A 22982-nucleotide genomic window follows, 5' to 3' on the forward strand; every position below is an offset into this window, starting at 1 on the left:
TGTGTTGATGGGGTGTACATTTTATTGGTGCATCTATATTCAGAAACTTATTTACAAAGAGATTAAGTTTTACATTGGTTGAAGATTCTGTAATCCTTCACATGGTTATTTCAGCAGGGATGAGTTTCTTTCGTTTTTGACTGAAAGAACCTGAAGGTTTCTCCATAGCTCTCGAACATTGGGGCCTAATTTGTCTTCTATCAGCCTTCTCCATCCATCTTGTTTCTCAGCCTTTAGTGTTTTTTTGAATTCTGCTTTCTTTTGCTTTAAAACCATTTTATTCTCAGTTGATGGGTATCAAGAGGAATTATTTTTTGCCTTTTTCTTTTTAGCCACATTTACATGTGGCCTTTTAGCCTTGAAAGCTGGGACGGAAATGTGGCAATGTGGACGTCTACCTGTTTTCCAGTTTTCCGGAATATGTCGAATGCAGACGCACTCTTCGGTATATGAAGCTCACAGGAGGTTTACATTAAGTGCCATCTAACTATTTTAGGCACACATCATCATCATCAACATCATCTGTGGTTAATTCTCAAAATATGAAGTGAATCTAACAAAATTTGAGAAATGTCGATGGAAAATCGTGCAAATTCCTCACTTTTTAAGAGAGCTGAACAGTTAAGGAGGTGGGAAGAATCTGAAACATTTAAGGCTAGTCCCTTACCCAGAACTGAACCTAAAAAAATTAAATTTTCTGATGGATGTGTCTTTTTATCTGCTTGTGCAGCAAATGATATTATGGAAATTGATAGACTTTTAGCTAACGGAGCAGACATAGATACTGCAAACATAGATGGTCTGACTGCCCTGCACCAGGTAACCAACTTAGTGTTTCTAGAGTAAGCTAGGCAAGTAGGCTAATGTATACTAGGCTTGTGGAACTTATACAAAATGATTTTTGGTGAATCTTCTGATCAACTACAAATGAGATAGCTAAGAAAAAGACTTACCCTTAGAATGAAAATTATATACTGAATCCAATTCAATTGTGTCAGAAATTAGCTTTAATGTTGCTTCCCTGTCTCCCCTGAATGCAAAAATATAGGTAAACATGAAGCAGTCCATATTTCCAACCCATAAATAAAGTAAACATATGACAATGTTGGTAAATTTATAGCAAACAGTATTACTGGCTTTCATTTAAAGTGAATATACCACTCAATGCCTTTTTTATGCTCTTTACAAATATAATAATTGCTTCTACCAGAAATTCAGATCTAAGCACTTTTTGACCTCTTAAAAAAGACCATTTGACCTCTTAAATATGGAGTATAAAAAAGGCTTAAAACATCAGTCTCAAACTTTATAACATTGGACTGAAACTTACTGTTTCATTATAAATCCATTTTTTTATTATCCACTAGCACTGATTTTACACAATTAAATTGGATAAATAAATTTTATCAATGTTATGGCATTTTCTTCTTCCTTGTCACCAAAATTTCAATTAAAGTATGCGTTTTTGGCTGTTTTTTACAAAATAAAAGGATATTTGAAATTGCTAATCTATAATTTAGTATAGAAACAAATTTGGGCTAGGCTATATATTTGCACATCAGGGGGTTGGGGATAAAACATAGCATATATTTAATACATAAACTAACCATTGCTGTATTTAACATAGTTAAATTTATAACAAACAGTCTAACTGGCATTCATAATAGCCAGCTTTCATATTTTTGACCAAAAACACATGCTTTTATTTAAAATTCAATGTCAAGGAAGAAGACAACACCATAACATTGATAAAATTTATTTATCTAATTTAATTGTGGAAACTCACTGCTTGTGGACTATATAACATTTAAAAAATGGATTTATAATGAAACAGTAAGTTTGAGTCCAATGTTTTAAAGTCTGAGATCAATGTTTTAAGCCATTTTTATACCCCATATTAGGTCATTTTTAACAGGTCAAAAATTGCTTAAATCTGAATTTCCAGTTGAAGCGACTATTATGTTTATAAAGAGCATAAAAAAAGGCATCAAGTGGTATATTCACTTTATACAATAGCCAGTAATACTGTTTGCTATAAATTAACCTAATGTCTTTTAGGTAAAATTCTAGTTTAGCTAGGGTACAATATGATATGCTATTTTAGAAAGATTATTAGATATAATAATAGATTTTTAGATATGCTATTTTATGCTATTTTTAGTTTCTGGGTACCTGGCTGACTGACCATATTTCAAACAGTAGGTTGTATGAAAAGTGTGGTTCAATCCCTCTTTCTGGGGCTATAATGAAAGAAAGGTTGAGATGGCTAGGCCACCTTCTACGGATGAAGGATGACAGATTACCAAAGATTGTCCTTTTCGGCCAACTGTCTGGGGCTACACGGAAAGCAGGTCGTCCTTGTCTAGGTTGGGAGGATGTCATAAATAAGGATTTAAAGGAAATGGGAACTTCCTGGGAGCGTGTAAAGAGGGAGGCTTTAAATAGATTAGGTTGGAGGAGGAGCGTGCGTAGCTGTGTTGGCCTCAGGCGGCTTGGTGCTGCAGTGAGTTATTAGTAGTAGCAGTAGTAGATGTTAGAAAAATGGGTAAAATTATAGAAAACCATATAACTGGCTTTCATATAAAGTGAATGTACCACTTGATGCCTTTTTTTGTTATTTACAAATATAATAATTGCTTCTACCTCAAATTCATATTTAAGCACTTTTTGAGCTCTTAAAAATGACCTAAATATGGGGTATAAAAAGGCTAAAAACATTTGTCTCAAACTTTAAAACATTGATCTCGAATGTACTGTTTCATTATAAATCCATTTTGGTAAAATTCTAGTTAATTGACCTCTTGCTATCTTGGAAAGGTTTTAGGTTAGGAAAATGAAACTTTCAGGGATGGGTCTACAGGCTAAAGTATGTCCCAGGAAGGTATTTTAAAGTTCCCATCTCTGCTCCTTCTCCCTCTAGAGGGCCTTGAAATTTGCCTACATGACAGGTCCTATACCTATTGAAATTTTGACAAAACAACATTTTACCTTAATTTTCAGTTACTAGTTGCTTTTTCTCTACCTTAAGTTCTGAAAATGCAATTCCTGTTATTTGAGTAGAATTTTGAGCCATATCAATGTTTTTTTTTTTTCAAAACTTAGGAAATGTATTTGCATATCTTTAAAACCTTATATAATGGAATTGAGCAAAATTATGAAGCTAAAAATAATTTTGTTGTACTTCAATTAAGCAGGAGGTCTATTTTCCAAGGTTTCACTTTTATAACATATATAATGATGATAGAAGGTAATAAGCTTACCTAAGCTATGGATGTCAGGTGATTGATTTTTCTTCTAACAATAATTTCGACGGGACCTGTGCCTGTCATCAATGATGACAGGCACAGGTCCCATCAAAATTATGGTTAGAAGAAAAATCAATCACCTGACATCCATAGCTTAGGTAAGCTTATTACCTTCTATCATCATTATGTATGAAAGTCAGGTTGGCCTCAGAGAATATATTATAACATATATATTTTTAAAGGTCAGGACCCTCTAGAGGGAGAAGGAGTGGAGATAGGTACTTCAAAATACCTTCCTGGGACATACTTTAGTCTGTAAATTCATCCCTGAAAGTTTTATTTTCCAAACCTAAACCCTTTCTGAGATAGCAAGAAGTCAATTAACTAGAATTTTACCATCCATTTTTTTTTAATTTTATATAATCCACAAGCACTGATTTTCCAACATTAATTTTGATTAATTAGTTTTACCTATGTTATGGCATTTTCTTCTTTGCACTGAGAAAATGTAGTATTATTTTGTTGAAAACAGCATGAAAAAATGTAGTATTATTTTGTTGGAAACAATAGATAACCTGTACTTTAATTGAAAATGTTTCATTTTTAAGAGCTTAAAAAGTGCTTAAATTTGACTTTGTGGTAGAAGAAACTATTATATTCATAAAGAACATAAAAAAAGGCATCAAATGGTATGTTTACTTTACTGGTAAGTTAGTTATATGAACTATCATAATTCTTTAAAAATTTGTCATTTTTAAGAGCTAAAAAAGTGCTTAAATATCAATTTAAGGTAGAAGCAATTGTTATATTTGTAAAATGCTTAAAAAAAAAGGCATCAAGTGGTGTATTCATTTTATACAAAAGCCAGGTTTGCTATAAATTTACTGGAAAATGAAACTTTCAGTAATGAATCCATGCTAGAAAATATGGGTAAAATTCTAGCTTATTGACTTTTGGCTATCTCAGAAAGGGGCTAGGTTAGGAAAATGGAACTTTCAGGGATGGGTCTACAGGCTAGAGTATATCCTGGGAAGGTATTTTGAAGTACCCACCTCCACTCCTTCTCCCTCTAGAGGGCCCTGATATTTGCCTACATGACAGGTCAGACCTATTGCAATTTTGACAAAACAACATTTTACCTTAATTTTCAGTTACCAGTTGCTTTTTCTCTGCCTTCAGTTCTGAAAATACATTCCTGTTATTTGAGTAGAATTCTGAGCAATATCAATGTTTTTTTTTTCAAAATTTAGGAAATAAACTTGCATATCTTTAAAACTTTATAAATTGGGATTGAGAAAAGTTGTGAAGCTGAAAACAATTTTGTTGTACTTCATTCAAGCAGAAGGTCTATTTTGCAAGGTTTCACTTTTATAACACATATATTTTTAAAGGTCATCAAAGGTCAGGACCCTCTAGAGGGAGAAGGAGTGGAGGTAGGTACTTCAAAATACCTTCCTGGGATATACTTTAGCCTTTAGACCCATCCCTGAAAGTTTCATTTTCCTAACGTAACCCCTTTCTGAAATAGCCATAAGTCAATAAACTAGAATTTTACCAAAACATGCTCTGGGAAGATATTGCCAAGCTTCCATGGTAACCCTCTGCTGATTTCAAATTCTCAAAAATTTGCCTGCTTGATAGGTTTATCTTAAATTTTAACAATTCAAGATTTTATATTAATTTTCAGTTAACATTTTCTTTTTCTCTGGTTTTAGTTCTGAAAATGCAATTCCTATTATTGATTCAATCTTGTATGTTGTCTATTGGCCTATTCCTAAGCTCTATTCCATGTGACATATTTCAGCAAAATGAAAACAATTGATTGAATTATATTTTCAATTATTTGGGCACAATTTCATTGGGTAGAATATCAGTATTTTTTTTTTTTTTTTTTTTTTTTTTTTTTTTTTTTTTTTTTTTTTTTTTTTTTTTTTTAGGAAATCAATTTTCAGATCTTTGAAACCTCAAAGTTGTGAAGCTGAAAACAGCCTATTTGTACTTCATTTAAGTAGAATATCTGTTTTGTAAGGCCTCACTTTCATAACACAGATTTTCAAAGGTCATTAAAAGTCAATGCTCTCTAGAGTGAAAGGAGTGGAGGTATGTACTGCAAAATACCTTCCTGGAACATACTGTAGAATGCATACCCCACCCCCAAAAGTTTTGTTCTTGTAACCTAACCCCTTTCTATGATAGTAAAATGTAGCTGAAGTAGAATTTTACTGCCTTTTTTAATGCTCTTTCCAAATTTGACCATCACTTTTGTTGCAAATTCAGTTTTAAGCCCTTTATATACCCTCAAATATGATACCTTTTTCTCTTATTTTAGATACAGTTTATATACCCATATTAGCATCACTCCTGTTAAAAAGTTATATTGGGATAAATATAGAATGGCGAGGTTAAAATTGAATTTGCAACTAAAGAAGTTGTTATATTCAGAAAGTGCATAAAAAAGGCTTTGAGTTGTATATTCACTTTACTTGTTGGTCAAAACAATGGACTGCTGTATTTTAACCCAAATATATACTTTGGGTTGCATTTATACAGTAAATCTTCAATAGGTCACTTCTTTTCTTTTAATTGATTAAACAATTAATCAAACAGTTCGTGGTAACGAACTGTTTGTAAGGAGCGACCCGGCTCAATAGTAACCAAAACTCTAAAAAATTGAATTTTGATATCAATAGCTACATCAAAAGAATTGCATTTTAATGCTGATTTTCAATATGTAAGTTTCATCAAGTTTATTTTTACCCATTAAAAGTTACGAGCCTGAGAAAATTTGACTTATTTAAGAAAATAGGGAGAAACACCCCCTAAAAGTCGTAGGATCTTAACGAAAATGACACTATCAGATTAAGCGTATCAGAGAACCCTACTATAGAAGTTTCAAGCTCCTATCTACAAAAATGTGGAATTTTGTATTTTTTGTCAGAAGACAAATCACGGGTGCGTGTTTATTTGTTTGTTTGTTTTTTTTTTTTTTTTTTTTTCTTTTCCCCAGGGGTCATCGTATCGACCAAGTGGTCCTAGAATGTCGCAAGAGGGCTCATTCTAACGGAAATGAAAAGTTCTAGTGCCCTTTTTAAGTGACCAAAAAAATTGGAGGGCATCTAGGCCCCCTCCCACGCTCATTTTTTATCAAAGTCAACGGATCAAAATTTTGAGATAGCCATTTTGTTCAGCATAGTCGAAAACCATAATAACTATGTCTTTGGAGATGACTTACTCCCCCGCAATCCCTGGGGGAGGGGCTGCAAGTTACAAACTTTGACCAGTGTTTACATATAGTAATGGTTATTGGGAAGTGTACAGACGTTTTCAGCGGGATTTTATTTTGTTTGGGGGTGGGGCTGAGGAGAGGGGGCTATGTTGGAGGATCTTTCCTTGGAGGAATCTGTCATGGGGGAAGAAAAATTCAATGAAAAGGGCGCAGGGTTCTCTAGCATTACTATAAGAAAACAATGAAAAATAAACATGAAAACGTTTTTTCAAATGAAAGGAAGAAGTAGCATTGAAAACGAACAGAGATAATTACGCATATGAGGGGTTCTAAAAATACTTTAGCATAAAGAGCGAGGTACTTAGGAGGAGATAAATACCTTGCTCTTTATGCTAAAGTATTTTTAGTAACTTCAACTATTTATTCTACGGCCTTTCTGATTCAGGAGTCATTCTTAAAGAATTGGGACAAAACTTACGATTTAGTGTAAAGAGCGAGGTATTAACGAGGGTACAAACCCCCTCGTATACATAATAAAAATATAAGGTTATGAAAGTTTGTTGCGTAAGTTAATTCTTAAGTTACGTGTATTTTTTACTAATAAAAACGTTCATTAAAAATTAAAAGTTCTAGTTGCCTTTTTAAGTAACCGAAAAATTGGAGGGCAACTAGGCCTCCTTCTCCGCCCCTTATTTCTCAAAATCGTCTGATCAAAACTAAGGGAAAGCCATTTAGCCAAAAAAAGAATTAATATACAAGTTTCATTTTAATAATTTATGTGCGGAGAGCCAAAACCAAACATGCATTAATTCAAAAACGTTCAGAAATTAAATTAAAAAAAAAACTAATTTTTTTAGCTGAAAGTAAGGAGCGACATTAAAACTTAAAATGAACAGAAATTACTCCGTATATGAAATGAGTTGTCCCCTCCGCAATCCCTCGCTCTTTACACTAAAGCTTTAAATTGTTTTAAAAAGTAGAATTGTGGCAGAGTCAAACTTTAGCATAAAGAGCGAGGGTTTGCGGAGGGGACAACTCATTTCATATACGGAGTAATTTCTGTTCATTTTAAGTTTTAATGTCGCTCCTTACTTTCAGCTAAAAAAATTAGTTTTTTTTTTAATTTAATCTAAATAAGGGAAAATTCATTGCTTATATACAGTTCAGGGTATATATTTCCATATAGGAAGGGTTAAAGGTCATTTTGATATAAACACATGTTATATTTGGAATCAGAATGAAATTCTCTTTCTTAGATACCTTATTAGTGAGTTAATCCAAAAATTTATTGCATTTTTTAAAAGAATTATCAGTAAATTGGGGACAGTTTAAATTATTGGCCTACAAATAAGATGAACAAACTTGATGCTTTTGTTTCTTCAGTAATTACAGAGGCATTTGCCTGATTTTTATAGGAAGCAAATTACTTGATATGATGAAACTTAAAAAACACTATATATAAAGTTTAAAACAACAACTTAATGCATGTTTCATAGTTTTTTTGCTTTGTTTAGAAATTCAGTTTTAAGTTCATTGCACAGATTGAAAGATGAGACCTTTTTCTCTATTTTTGTCCACATAATGATTAAAAAATACTGCAGATCCGCTATACTTTACTAATCCCCCCCCCCCCTCATATGCAAATATATAGCCTGAATTATATATTTCCCTTGTGTTTTATGGTTCTTGATTTTGTCATATTGGATTCAGTGTATGGGTTAATCAGTTTAAATAAGAGTGATGTTAACAGCTTAAAGTAAACAACAATTCTCTGAAGATTTTTTAATTGTTTAGTTAATTTGATCTTGGTGAATTAGCCTCTGGGTATTGTAAAACTTAAAAAAATGGAATTATAACCAAAGAGTATGTTTTTAAACATTCATTTAACCCTTTTCTGTAGCAAAAATAAGCAAAGAAGTATTATCTTCAAGGATCCATAAAGGGCTTAAAATTGGAATTGTGAGTGAAAGAGCTATTGTTGAAAAAGCATAAAAAAGGTATCAAGCAGTATCATCAAGGCATTGTCTTATTCTTTGGTCAGAAATTCAAAGTGTCTCAAGTTCACCAAATTTTTATGGTTTGAAACATTTTCTCATTCTTTGGTGAATGCATTATGCCAGTTGTCTATACCCAAAAATATAATTTTACTTTTAAATAAAGATAGTTTGACTTCTAATAAAGATAGTTTGACTGAAGCTAGCTTATAGTCTAGGTCCTATTAAACAATTATAGCCTTAATACATATTGCTATTATAAAATTATTGTGACTCACATCAATCTAGCCTAATATCCTCCTAGATTAGCAGCTTCTCTGAAGGAAATTCTATAATAAAAAAGGGTATTTTTTTCCTAGGAGGAAATATAACACATCACTTGAATCCTTCTGCCATCACTTGATGCCTTTTCTTATGCTTCATCCATAGGCCATGATTTAGGGTGATAAAATTAGCTAAAAATATAATTCAAATGTCAAATCCATTACGTTAAATGAATTCTAAAGACGTTAATTTGTCTCAAATGTCTATAATTTAATTCAAAAAATGTAAATGTTCAAATATCATAAGACCACCATCCCAAACAACTGGCATACAAGAGTGATCCTACCACTGTAGTAGAGAAAAGGTTCCAGGAGGGAGTGCAAGAATTATTGAGGGATAACCCTCCTCTTGGTACCAGGCTAGCTCTTTTTTATGGTTTTATTGCAGTGATGTTTTGCACACTTCCAACAAAAGCACAAAGTATAGCAGGCTGATTTTATGTCTGGCTGATCAGCAACAGAGCAGATATTCTCCATAATACAATTCATTGGGAAGTCAAATGAGTTCTGCTAGAAGGTTTTGCACACCTCCAACAAAAGCACAAAGTATAGCAGGCTGGTTTTATGCCTGGCTGATCAGCAACAGAGCAGATATTCTCCATAAGACAAATCATTGGGAAGTCAAATGAGTTCTGCCAGAAGGTTTTGCACACCTCCAACAAAAGCACAAAGTATAGCAGGCTGGTTTTATGCCTGGCTTTTTACACTAACGCTTGAATTTTATCCCAAATCTTTAAGAATGACCCATGAATCACAAGGCCATAGAATAAATAGTTGAAATGACTAAAAATACTTAAGCGTAAAGAGCAAGGTATTGTGGAGGAAACGAACTCCCTTATATAGGTAATGTTTTATGTTTGTTTTAAGTTTTAATGCTACTCATTACTTCCAAATGAAAAACATTTATTGATTTTCTCATTGTTTTTTTTTTTAATAATGCTAGAAAATCCTGCGCCCCTTCAGGGAAATTCTCTTCCCTTATGATAAATTCCTCCATGGGAAAATACTTCCATGTAACCCCCTGACTTAACCCCACCCCAATGCGAAAAAGTCCTGCTCCTCTGACCCACCACCACCCCAATGCGAAAAAGTCTGATTTGTCTTCTGGCAAAAAATAAAAAATTCCGCATTTTTGTTGATAGGACCTTGAAACTTCTACTGTAGAGTTCTCCGATATGCTAAATCTGATGGTGTGATTTTGTTAAGATTCTATGACTTTTAAGGGATTTTTCCTCCTATTTTCTAAAATAAGGCAAATTTTCTCAGGCTTGTAGCTTCTGATGGGTAAGAATAAACTTGATGAAACTTATATGTTTAAAGTTAGTATTAAAATAAATTCTTTTGATGTAACTATTGGTATCAAAATTCCGTTTTGTTTTGATTTCTATTGAGCCGGGTCACTCCTTACTACAGTTTGTTACCACGAACTGTTTGATGTGTCTGCCTGCTCAGGGCATGTATCAAGAGACTGAGAGCTATGTGCAAGTGAATGGTAGAGATGATAGAGAGAGAAAGGGAGAGAGATCGGTATATTTAAAAACTATCGTAGCATAGCTAAATTCAGTTTTTTACAAAAATCAGTATGTTCTTTCCAGTAAGAACAGGTAAAGTTGTTCAGTTGCTCCTGCGCTATTTAACTATTTTGTTAACCCTGGCTGTAGAAATGTTAAAAGATGTTCCTTTCTTTTATTCAACTGCAAGTGAAAAAAATACAAGGTGTCAACTCACCACATAGGGGGGAGGGGCTCAATTTGTAACCAGGTCATATATTTCAATGCTTTTCCTTTGTCTAGTCATGGGGGATCGCATGAAACCCCATTTAAAATACAGTATTTTGACATATTGTAGACCATTTCATCACAGAACTTGACTGAGTGAAAGCCAAATATTTAAAACTAAACACGAAAATTTGCTGAAAGGTTAAAAACTTTAATTGATAAAAATTGCGAATATTTCGGACCCATGTCTTGGAGCCTTGCTCAACAGAAAAAAAAAATAAAAAGAAAGAAAAAAATGTTTAAAAAAGTAATTCACATAAAAAAAACACGACAACTAAACACACAAAGAAGAAAAAAAAGAACAACTCACATTGTTTACACTGTCTTTGTTTATTTTGTTTGCACCTATCATTATGCTTAAGTTTTTCAAAACGTCCGAACTGCTCTCTTGTACCCTACTTTCAATCTCTGCAGTTAGAACATCAATAACAGGATACAACATTGTATTTTTGAAAAAATTCTTGTGCTGTCTCATATGGAACTACTGTACCCCCCACCTAATTTTATTGAAACTTTACGTTGCCAGAACAATCCCTACTTTCAATCTCTGCAGTTAGAACACCAATAACAGTGTACAACATTGTATTTTTGAAAAAAAAATTGTGCTGTCTCACATGGAACTATTGTACCTCCCTAATTTCACTGAAGCTTTACGTTTCCAGGACAGTCCCTACTTTTAATCTCTGTAATTGTAACATCAATAACAGGATACAACACAGTATTTTTGAACAACTCTTGCGCTGTCTCATATGGAACTATTGTACCCCCCCTAGTTTCACTGAAACTTTACGTTTCCGGGACAGTCCCTACTTTCAATCTCTGTAGTTGTAACATCAATAATAGGATACAACACAGTATTTTTGAACAACTCTTGCGCTGTCTCATATGGAACTATTGTACCCCCCCTAGTTTCACTGAAACTTTACGTTTCCGGGACAGTCCCTACTTTCAATCTCTGCAGTTAGAACATCAATAACAGGATACAACATTGTAGTTTTGAAAAAATTCTTGTGCTGTCTCATATGGAACTACTGTACCCCCCACCTAATTTTATTGAAACTTTACGTTGCCAGAACAATCCCTACTTTCAATCTCTGCAGTTAGAACACCAATAACAGTGTACAACATTGTATTTTTGAAAAAAAATTGTGCTGTCTCACATGGAACTATTGTACCTCCCTAATTTCACTGAAATTTTACGTTTCCGGGACAGTCCCTACTTTCAATCTCTGTAGTTGTAACATCAATAACAGGATACAACACAGTATTTTTGAACAACTCTTGCGCTGTCTCATATGGAACTATTGTGCCCCCCCCCTAATTTCACTGAAGCTTTACGTTTCCGGGACAGTCCCTACTTTCAATCTCTGTAGTTGTAACATCTATAACAGGATACAACACAGTATTTTTGAACAACTCTTGCGCTGTCTCATATGGAACTATTGTGCCCCCCCCCCTAATTTCACTGAAGCTTTACGTTTCCGGGACAGTCCCTACTTTCAATCTCTGTAGTTGTAACATCAATAACAGGATACAACACAGTATTTTTGAACAACTCTTGCGCTGTCTCATATGGAACTATTGTGCCCCCCCCCCCTAATTTCACTGAAGCTTTACGTTTCCGGGACTGTCCCTACTTTCAATCTCTGTAGTTGTAACATCAATAACAGGATACAACACAGTATTTTTGAACAACTCTTGCGCTGTCTCATATGGAACTATTGTGCCCCCCCCCCCCCTAATTTCACTGAAGCTTTACGTTTCCGGGACAGTCCCTACTTTCAATCTCTGTAGTTGTAACATCTATAACAGGATACAACACAGTATTTTTGAACAACTCTTGCGCTGTCTCATATGGAACTATTGTGCCCCCCCCCCCCCTAATTTCACTGAAGCTTTACGTTTCCGGGACAGTCCCTACTTTCAATCTCTGTAGTTGTAACATCAATAACAGGATACAACACAGTATTTTTGAACAACTCTTGCGCTGTCTCATATGGAACTATTGTGCCCCCCCCCTAATTTCAGTGAAGCTTTACGTTTCCGGGACAGTCCCTACTTTCAATCTCTGTAGTTGTAACATCTATAACAGGATACAACACAGTATTTTTGAACAACTCTTGCGCTGTCTCATATGGAACTATTGTGCCCCCCCCCCCTAATTTCACTGAAGCTTTACGTTTCCGGGACTGTCCCTACTTTCAATCTCTGTAGTTGTAACATCAATAACAGGATACAACACAGTATTTTTGAACAACTCTTGCGCTGTCTCATATGGAACTATTGTACCCCCCCTAGTTTCACTGAAACTTTACGTTTCCGGGACAGTCCCTACTTTCAATCTCTGTAGTTGTAACATCAATAACAGGATACAACACAGTATTTTTGAACAACTCTTGCGCTGTCTCATATGGAACTATTGTACCCCCCCTAGTTTCACTGAAACTTTACGTTTCCGGGACAGTCCCTACTTTCAATCTCTGTAGTTGTAACATCAATAATAGGATACAACACAGTATTTTTGAACAACTCTTGCGCTGTCTCATATGGAACTATTGTACCCCCCCTAATTTCACTGAAGCTTTACGTTTCCGGGACTGTCCCTACTTTCAATCTCTGTAGTTGTAACATCAATAACAGGATACAACACAGTATTTTTGAACAACTCTTGCGCTGTCTCATATGGAACTATTGTACCCCCCCTAGTTTCACTGAAACTTTACGTTTCCCGGGACAGTCCCTACTTTCAATCTCTGTAGTTGTAACATCAATAATAGGATACAACACAGTATTTTTGAACAACTCTTGCGCTGTCTCATATGGAACTATTTTACCCCCCCCCCCCCTAATTTCACTGAAGCTTTACGTTTCCGGGACTGTCCCTACTTTCAATCTCTGTAGTTGTAACATCAATAACAGGATACAACACAGTATTTTTGAACAACTCTTGCGCTGTCTCATATGGAACTATTGTGCCCCCCCCCCTAATTTCACTGAAGCTTTACGTTTCCGGGACTGTCCCTACTTTCAATCTCTGTAGTTGTAACATCAATAACAGGATACAACACAGTATTTTTGAACAACTCTTGCGCTGTCTCATATGGAACTATTGTGCCCCCCCCCCTAATTTCACTGAAGCTTTACGTTTCCGGGACAGTCCCTACTTTCAATCTCTGTAGTTGTAACATCTATAACAGGATACAACACAGTATTTTTGAACAACTCTTGCGCTGTCTCATATGGAACTATTGTGCCCCCCCCCCTAATTTCACTGAAGCTTTACGTTTCCGGGACAGTCCCTACTTTCAATCTCTGTAGTTGTAACATCAATAACAGGATACAACACAGTATTTTTGAACAACTCTTGCGCTGTCTCATGGAACTATTGTGCCCCCCCCCCTAATTTCAGTGAAGCTTTACGTTTCCGGGACAGTCCCTACTTTCAATCTCTGTAGTTGTAACATCTATAACAGGATACAACACAGTATTTTTGAACAACTCTTGCGCTGTCTCATATGGAACTATTGTGCCCCCCCCCTAATTTCACTGAAGCTTTACGTTTCCGGGACTGTCCCTACTTTCAATCTCTGTAGTTGTAACATCAATAACAGGATACAACACAGTATTTTTGAACAACTCTTGCGCTGTCTCATATGGAACTATTGTACCCCTCCTAGTTTCACTGAAACTTTACGTTTCCGGGACAGTCCCTACTTTCAATCTCTGTAGTTGTAACATCAATAACAGGATACAACACAGTATTTTTGAACAACTCTTGCGCTGTCTCATATGGAACTATTGTACCCCCCCTAGTTTCACTGAAACTTTACGTTTCCGGGACAGTCCCTACTTTCAATCTCTGTAGTTGTAACATCAATAATAGGATACAACACAGTATTTTTGAACAACTCTTGCGCTGTCTCATATGGAACTATTGTACCCCCCCCCCTAATTTCACTGAAGCTTTACGTTGCCGGGACTGTCCCTACTTTCAATCTCTGTAGTTGTAACATCAATAACAGGATACAACACAGTATTTTTGAACAACTCTTGCGCTGTCTCATATGGAACTATTGTACCCCCCCTAGTTTCACTGAAACTTTACGTTTCCGGGACAGTCCCTACTTTCAATCTCTGTAGTTGTAACATCAATAATAGGATACAACACAGTATTTTTGAACAACTCTTGCGCTGTCTCATATGGAACTATTTTACCCCCCCCCTAATTTCACTGAAGCTTTACGTTTCCGGGACTGTCCCTACTTTCAATCTCTGTAGTTGTAACATCAATAACAGGATACAACACAGTATTTTTGAACAACTCTTGCGCTGTCTCATATGGAACTATTGTACCCCCCCCCCCTAATTTCACTGAAGCTTTACGTTTCCGGGACTGTCCCTACTTTCAATCTCTGTAGTTGTAACATCAATAACAGGATACAACACAGTATTTTTGAACAACTCTTGCGCTGTCTCATATGGAACTATTGTACCCCCCCCCCCCTAATTTCACTGAAGCTTTACGTTTCCGGGACTGTCCCTACTTTCAATCTCTGTAGTTGTAACATCAATAACAGGATACAACACAGTATTTTTGAACAACTCTTGCGCTGTCTCATATGGAACTATTGTACCCCCCCCCCCTAATTTCACTGAAGCTTTACGTTTCCGGGACTGTCCCTACTTTCAATCTCTGTAGTTGTAACATCAATAACAGGATACAACACAGTATTTTTGAACAACTCTTGCGCTGTCTCATATGGAACTATTGTACCCCCCCCCTAGTTTCACTGAAACTTTACGTTTCCGGGACTGTCCCTACTTTCAATCTCTGTAGTTGTAACATCAATAATAGGATACAACACAGTATTTTTGAACAACTCTTGCGCTGTCTCATATGGAACTATTGTACCCCCCCTAATTTCACTGAAACTTTACGTTTCCGGGACAGTCCCTACTTTCAATCTCTGTAGTTGTAACATCAATAACAGGATACAACACAGTATTTTTGAACAACTCTTGCGCTGTCTCATATGGAACTATTGTACCCCCCCTAATTTCACTGAAACTTTACGTTTCTGGGACTGTCCCTACTTTCAATCTCTGTAGTTGTAACATCAATAACAGGATACAACACAGTATTTTTGAACAACTCTTGCGCTGTCTCATATGGAACTATTGTACCCCCCCTAATTTCACTGAAACTTTACGTTTCCGGGACAGTCCCTACTTTCAATCTCTGTAGTTGTAACATCAATAACAGGATACAACACAGTATTTTTGAACAACTCTTGCGCTGTCTCATATGGAACTATTGTACCCCCCCTAATTTCACTGAAACTTTACGTTTCCGGGACAGTCCCTACTTTCAATCTCTGTAGTTGTAACATCAATAACAGGATACAACACAGTATTTTTGAACAACTCTTGCGCTGTCTCATATGGAACTATTGTACCCCCTCTAATTTCACTGAAACTTTACGTTTCCGGGACAGTCCCTACTTTCAATCTCTGTAGTTGTAACATCAATAACAGGATACAACACAGTATTTTTGAACAACTCTTGCGCTGTCTCATATGGAACTATTGTACCCCCTCTAATTTCACTGAAATTTTACGTTTCCGGGACAGTCCCTACTTTCAATCTCTGTAGTTGTAACATCAATAACAGGATACAACACAGTATTTTTGAACAACTCTTGCGCTGTCTCATATGGAACTATTGTACCCCCCCTAATTTCACTGAAACTTTACGTTTCCGGGACAGTCCCTACTTTCAATCTCTGTAGTTGTAACATCAATAACAGGATACAACACAGTATTTTTGAACAACTCTTGCGCTGTCTCATATGGAACTATTGTACCCCCTCTAATTTCACTGAAACTTTACGTTTCCGGGACAGTCCCTACTTTCAATCTCTGTAGTTGTAACATCAATAACAGGATACAACACAGTATTTTTGAACAACTCTTGCGCTGTCTCATATGGAACTATTGTACCCCCCCTAATTTCACTGAAACTTTACGTTTCCGGGACAGTCCCTACTTTCAATCTCTGTAGTTGTAACATCAATAACAGGATACAACACAGTATTTTTGAACAACTCTTGCGCTGTCTCATATAATAATAATAATAATAATAATTTATTACAAACCCGCTTATAAAAAAGAAGCATGAAGAAGCGGAGCAAAACAAAAGAAAAGAGAAATTAAAGACGAAAACAAATCAACCGAACATAATAATCACTAAATACAAACAAATCACACTTCAACTATCAAGCAAAAAAGTCGCTGGGAAATCAAATAATAGTGCCCTGTGTTTCACGAGAGCTTGTTTTTTCAAAATTCGGCATGAACTCAACAGGATCAGGTATATGATACTTTTCTAGCAGACCAGTGTTACGGAGGTAAAGTGGCAGACCAAGCAGAAACTTTAAATATTTGCAAAAGCCTGAACGGATTCGCAACATATCCGAATTCGATAGCCAATGCCAAACGGGTGAGATGTAGTGAGCAAAGGGAAGAGCGACGGCACGATACAACCTAGCAAGAATATGCTTATTAAATTTAAACTTCAGAGCTGCAAGTTTAGCATACCCAGACCGAAAACCCGACAGAACCTGGTCAACAAAAAGAGCACGCGAGCTTCTGAGGTCGCTTCCATATGTGATACCTAGGTACTTCAACTTGCGGCTTGGAAGTACTACTTGCCCTGCAACGGTAACACGGGTAGCCTCGCGACGGGCAACTTCAGACGGCGCACGCGGGGGTTCAAATACAATCTCTGTAGTTGTAACATCAATAACAGGATACAACACAGTATTTTTGAACAACTCTTGCGCTGTCTCATATGGAACTATTGTACCCTCCCCTAATTTCACTGAAGCTTTACGTTTCCGGGACTGTCCCTACTTTCAATCTCTGTAGTTGTAACATCAATAACAGGATACAACACAGTATTTTTGAACAACTCTTGCGCTGTCTCATATGGAACTATTGTACCCCCCCTAATTTCACTGAAACTTTACGTTTCCGGGGGGTACAATAGTTCCATATGAGACAGCGCAAGAGTTGTTCAAAATACTGTGTTGTATCCTGTTATTGATGTTACAACTACAGAGATTGAAAGTAGGGACAGTCCCGGAAACGTAAAGTTTCAGTGAAACTAGGGGGGGGTACAATAGTTCCATATGAGACAGCGCAAGAGTTGTTCAAAAATACTGTGTTGTATCCTGTTATTGATGTTACAACTACAGAGATTGAAAGTAGGGGACAGTCCCGGAAACGTAAAGCTTCAGTGAAATTAGGGGGGGGGGGTACAATAGTTCCATATGAGACAGCGCAAGAGTTGTTCAAAAATACTGTGTTGTATCCTGTTATTGATGTTACAACTACAGAGATTGAAAGTAGGGACAGTCCCGGAAACGTAAAGCTTCAGTGAAATTAGGGGGGGGGGGGTACAATAGTTCCATATGAGACAGCGCAAGAGTTGTTCAAAAATACTGTGTTGTATCTGTTATTGATGTTACAACTACAGAGATTGAAAGTAGGGACAGTCCCGGAAACGTAAAGCTTCAGTGAAATTAGGGGGGGGGGGTACAATAGTTCCATATGAGACAGCGCAAGAGTTGTTCAAAAATACTGTGTTGTATCCTGTTATTGATGTTACAACTACAGAGATTGAAAGTAGGGACAGTCCCGGAAACGTAAAGCTTCAGTGAAATTAGGGGGGGGGTAAAATAGTTCCATATGAGACAGCGCAAGAGTTGTTCAAAATACTGTGTTGTATCCTATTATTGATGTTACAACTACAGAGATTGAAAGTAGGGACTGTCCCGGAAACGTAAAGTTTCAGTGAAACTAGGGGGGGTACAATAGTTCCATATGAGACAGCGCAAGAGTTGTTCAAAAATACTGTGTTGTATCCTGTTATTGATGTTACAACTACAGAGATTGAAAGTAGGGACAGTCCCGGCAACGTAAAGCTTCAGTGAAATTAGGGGGGGGGGTACAATAGTTCCATATGAGACAGCGCAAGAGTTGTTCAAAAATACTGTGTTGTATCCTATTATTGATGTTACAACTACAGAGATTGAAAGTAGGGACTGTCCCGGAAACGTAAAGTTTCAGTGAAACTAGGGGGGGTACAATAGTTCCATATGAGACAGCGCAAGAGTTGTTCAAAAATACTGTGTTGTATCCTGTTATTGATGTTACAACTACAGAGATTGAAAGTAGGGACTGTCCCGGAAACGTAAAGTTTCAGTGAAACTAGGGGGGTACAATAGTTCCATATGAGACAGCGCAAGAGTTGTTCAAAAATACTGTGTTGTATCCTGTTATTGATGTTAATCTCTGTAGTATTTTTGAACAACTCTTGCGCTGTCTCATATGGAACTATTGTACCCTCCCCTAATTTCACTGAAGCTTTACGTTTCCGGGACTGTCCCTACTTTCAATCTCTGTAGTTGTAACATCAATAATAGGATACAACACAGTATTTTTGAACAACTCTTGCGCTGTCTCATATGGAACTATTGTACCCTCCCCTAATTTCACTGAAGCTTTACGTTTCCGGGACAGTCCCTACTTTCAATCTCTGTAGTTGTAACATCAATAATAGGATACAACACAGTATTTTTGACAACTCTTGCGCTGTCTCATATGGAACTATTGTACCCCCCCCCCCTAATTTCACTGAAGCTTTACGTTTCCGGGACAGTCCCTACTTTCAATATCTGTAGTTGTAACATCAATAACAGGATACAACACAGTATTTTGAACAACTCTTGCGCTGTCTCATATGGAACTATTGTACCCCCCCCTAATTTCACTAAAACTTTACGTTTCCGGAACAATTTAGGACCTATTGTCCTAAATTGACAATAGGTCCTGACAATTTAGGATTTAAAACCAAATTTATTAGCTAATTGTGAGCTGTGATTGAACAATTTGATCAATAAAACTTTAATACTTTGACAGTACTGTTCTTGGCCCTTTTTTACCATTTCATAAGTCCCACTTGTGGACTGTAATGTTTTCGACGAAATGTTGCATTGCATTAAAACTCTTCCTAGATGGCGTAGGTAAAAAACAAAGCTAAAATCTTCTATACTTTTTTCAAAGCATGGGCTTGTTCTCCTGCGTCATGGTCAGTCTCTAAAATTTCTTCTAAAGCTGCAAGAGTTTCTTCAAAGTTGCCCACCAGTGCCCACACTGCTTCAATGCAGTAAGTCCATCTGGTGTTACTTAGTGACAATCAGTGTCGCTATTCCCCCATAAAAAGGGATCCCCCATAAAAAAGGACTTGTAACTCTTCTGAATCCTCTTAAAGACTGCATGGCGTTTGGTTGACTTTTCAATGAAATTAAATAAAAAAACTAGTTTTTTTTTAACTGAAAGTAAGGAGCGACATTAAAACTTAAAACAAACAGAAATTACTCTGTGTATGAAAGGGGCTGTTCCCTTCTCAACGCCCCGCTCTTTACGCTTAAGTTTGACTCTTTCTCTCAATTCTACTTTATTAAACAATAAAAAACCTCCATCACAAACCCCCTCATATAAGCTACAAAAATATACAATTATAGAATGAAAAATTCTCAAAATCTTAAGGAAGAAATGTCAGTATATGTCAATTAAACTGACAATCCACGGACGTTTGCTTGTTCGTTTTTTTTTCATTAAAGCGCAAATTGTATTCTGTTCTTGAGAAGGAATAGGGGTTATCAGTCCTATTCATGATAATTTTTGTTCGTTTTGAGTTTGACTCGACTATCTATTTTAATTTATGTTTGTTTTGAGTTTCATTCATTTATTGATAGTGATTTTTGATAGTCTTATGGTTGGAAGATTGTTTGACTTTAATTTTGCTCATTCTTGGCTTAATGGAGCTCTTCACTTTTCTTTGAAAAACTCGTTTTTTGGATGACTCGCATATAGATTTTAGATACGATTGATTTTGTTGCACGTCTTTGGTTGCCATTAAGGCCATGATCAAGTGAACTGATGAAACTCAAAAATCCCACGTTAAAATCTTTTTCACAAGTGTACTCTATGAAGGATTTTGCTTTTAGAACAAAATTGGTACTATCGTGAGCAGAAGACAGTAACCTGTAAGATGATTGCAACCATTTTTCGATGTATTTTCCTGTTTTCGAACAGTCCCATAGAATATTATCAGCTACCTGAAATTTTCGCAAGTTTTTTCGCCAGAAAGAATCGTTTCAGATCGCCCTAGAGGCCAGATTGACAAGCTGGTATAATTAACCTGCTATTTCCGCCAATGAATAAGTGTTATTTAAAGGGTTTTTGACAATCAACGGTCTCTAGAGAATTGAGAGACAGAAGGCTACCCTAACTTCAATTTTGAACCTTGATGTTTTCAAGTTCACTTAATCACGGCCTTAATGTGTTTCCCTTTCCAACAACAGAACCAATCTGTTCGATTCTCTTAGAGAGACAAGTTGAACAGCATTATCCATGTGTGAGTTACACTTCTAATGGCGTTCAAATGCCTGTACGGCTTTTTTCCAATTAGAGAACCCATTCACTGTAAAAACATCATTTACTTTATATTTTGTACTGTAACTGTAAAATGCACGGCAGGTAAAACAATGCTTTTTATTATTTCCTGGGCTATACTATAACCAAAGGGAATGTGGTGTACCATTCTGTTCTAAATTTTCTCCCGTTAGTCGAAGGGAAAATCATGTCTCTGTTGAAAGGGGCTATCACAAACATGAGCAAAAGCTGAGGCTGGACCATTAACTGGATTTCACCTGTTTATTAACTTGGCCAAAGTTGAGCTGCTTTCACAATTTGGATTGGATTTACTTTCTATTTTTATGTTGTTATAAGATTCTTCTTGGTGTTCCTAAGTCCTTTGCTTTTTTACATTTGGTTCTGAACCAAAGAAAGAAAGTAAGGAGCCATGCCCATTCTTGGTATTATTTGCCTATAAAAAAATTGGGGTGAGTGATGGCGAATTTCGTATAAGACCGGCCTTTTTGCCAACTTTATTTTAATATTAAGGTACGTATCTCTATTCCACTTTTCAACTCCCGCGCGTATCACTGGATACTAAATATCGCTGTTGAAACAAGGACTTTTCCAATATTCAAGTGCATCGCATCATTCAGTTGCATGCAATTTGAAAATAGCGTCTTTTCAAAACTAGAAGTACACACTTTAAATTGCAGTTGTCGAAACCTACTACAGGAAAATTATGACCCACCTCCTTGAACAGCAAGAATTTTTTTTTCCGCATGGGCAGCAGCCCTCTTTATGCCCTCTTTATTTCTTTGGTCCTCTCATGGTACTGGAACATGGCTAATTCTAATATCTTTTCTAAAAGTACCATCTATCTAAGAGTAGCATATGGTATTTTTAAAGTGAAATTAGGGTGACATTTCTGGAATACAAAGGCCGTACACATGGACATCATAGACAGCTAATTATGGGCTCATTTATAAATTAATCGTCTTATAAATTCAGCTTGATAAGGCAATCATAATTGCTATATGATACCCACAACGTGGATTTTTGTTTAAAAAAACTTGATTTTTTTATATTTAACATTTTCCTTTAATATCTTAGATATTTGATATTTTTTTTATTAACACGGCTGCAGTCAAAATGTCTTAACTATAATTATTGTTCACATTATGAAGTAAGTTTAAGAATTGTTTTTTTAAATAGTTCTTCTATTTAGAGAAAAAATAGAATATTTTTCTCTATTTTAGAGAAATTTTTCTATTTCTTCTAGGAGCAAGTTTTTTCTTCTTTTTTCAATGAAAATACCAAATAAAAATTTATTTTGAAATCAAGGGATGGGGGGATCCAGGAGGCAAATATCGCCCCCCCCCCCGTGGTCGTCATCACTCGAACTAGTTTCAGTAGCAACAGAAACGTAATACCATTAAATACCCGGGATTTTAAGTTCTTAGACCTCTGTAGGTCTGAATTCCTTCGTCACTGCCCTATGGGGTAGCCTAGACGAAATATCTAGTAATTGCTTAATCTAGCTAACAGACCATAGCTTGTTTAATTCAGATTTTGAAAAGAGTTGAACTTGTTTCTCACAATAATGTATTTCTAGCACTAGACCTACCCACAAGGCAACAAGAGTCATATTCTCCCTGGTTGATGTTATGCTGAGCTTTTATAAAAAGTGAATGACCTATTTCCTTGATGATAGGATTTCAAAGGCAGTATATTCGCATAAATAATAATGAGGTAGCAAAATGGCCCCCCGTTTTGCGTTTTTTTTTGCATTAAAAACGAGCTGGGATTAATTAAAAGAAAATATCTGGTTGAAGTAAAGAGCGAATTTTAAGCTTAAAACGAACAACAATTTTAGAGTTACTTAATGAATTATAGTTTTCTCCAAATTATTGGGGTGTAATAGACCCCCCCCC

At 36.0% G+C, this 22982-nt stretch overlaps 1 protein-coding gene across 14 annotated transcripts in view; it reads left to right on the forward strand.

Annotated features, from left to right (window-relative positions):
- The first annotated feature begins 491 nt into the window (after nucleotides 1-491).
- Nucleotides 492-22982, forward strand: part of LOC136040607 (protein phosphatase 1 regulatory subunit 12B-like) — a 223303-nt gene continuing 200812 nt past the window's right edge. For 13 of the 14 annotated variants that reach the window (XM_065724876.1, XM_065724880.1, XM_065724875.1 and 10 more), the window contains exon 1: nucleotides 492-819. In XM_065724876.1, coding sequence (XP_065580948.1) covers nucleotides 571-819 — 249 coding nt within the window. In that variant the 5' untranslated portion in view covers nucleotides 492-570. The remainder of the gene's footprint in view (nucleotides 820-22982) is intronic. The other variant, XM_065724879.1, reaches the window with a different exon arrangement.

The sequence above is a fragment of the Artemia franciscana genome, chromosome 21 (genome assembly GCF_032884065.1).
Source record: "Artemia franciscana chromosome 21, ASM3288406v1, whole genome shotgun sequence".
In the NCBI taxonomy this organism is placed as follows: domain Eukaryota; kingdom Metazoa; phylum Arthropoda; class Branchiopoda; order Anostraca; family Artemiidae; genus Artemia; species Artemia franciscana.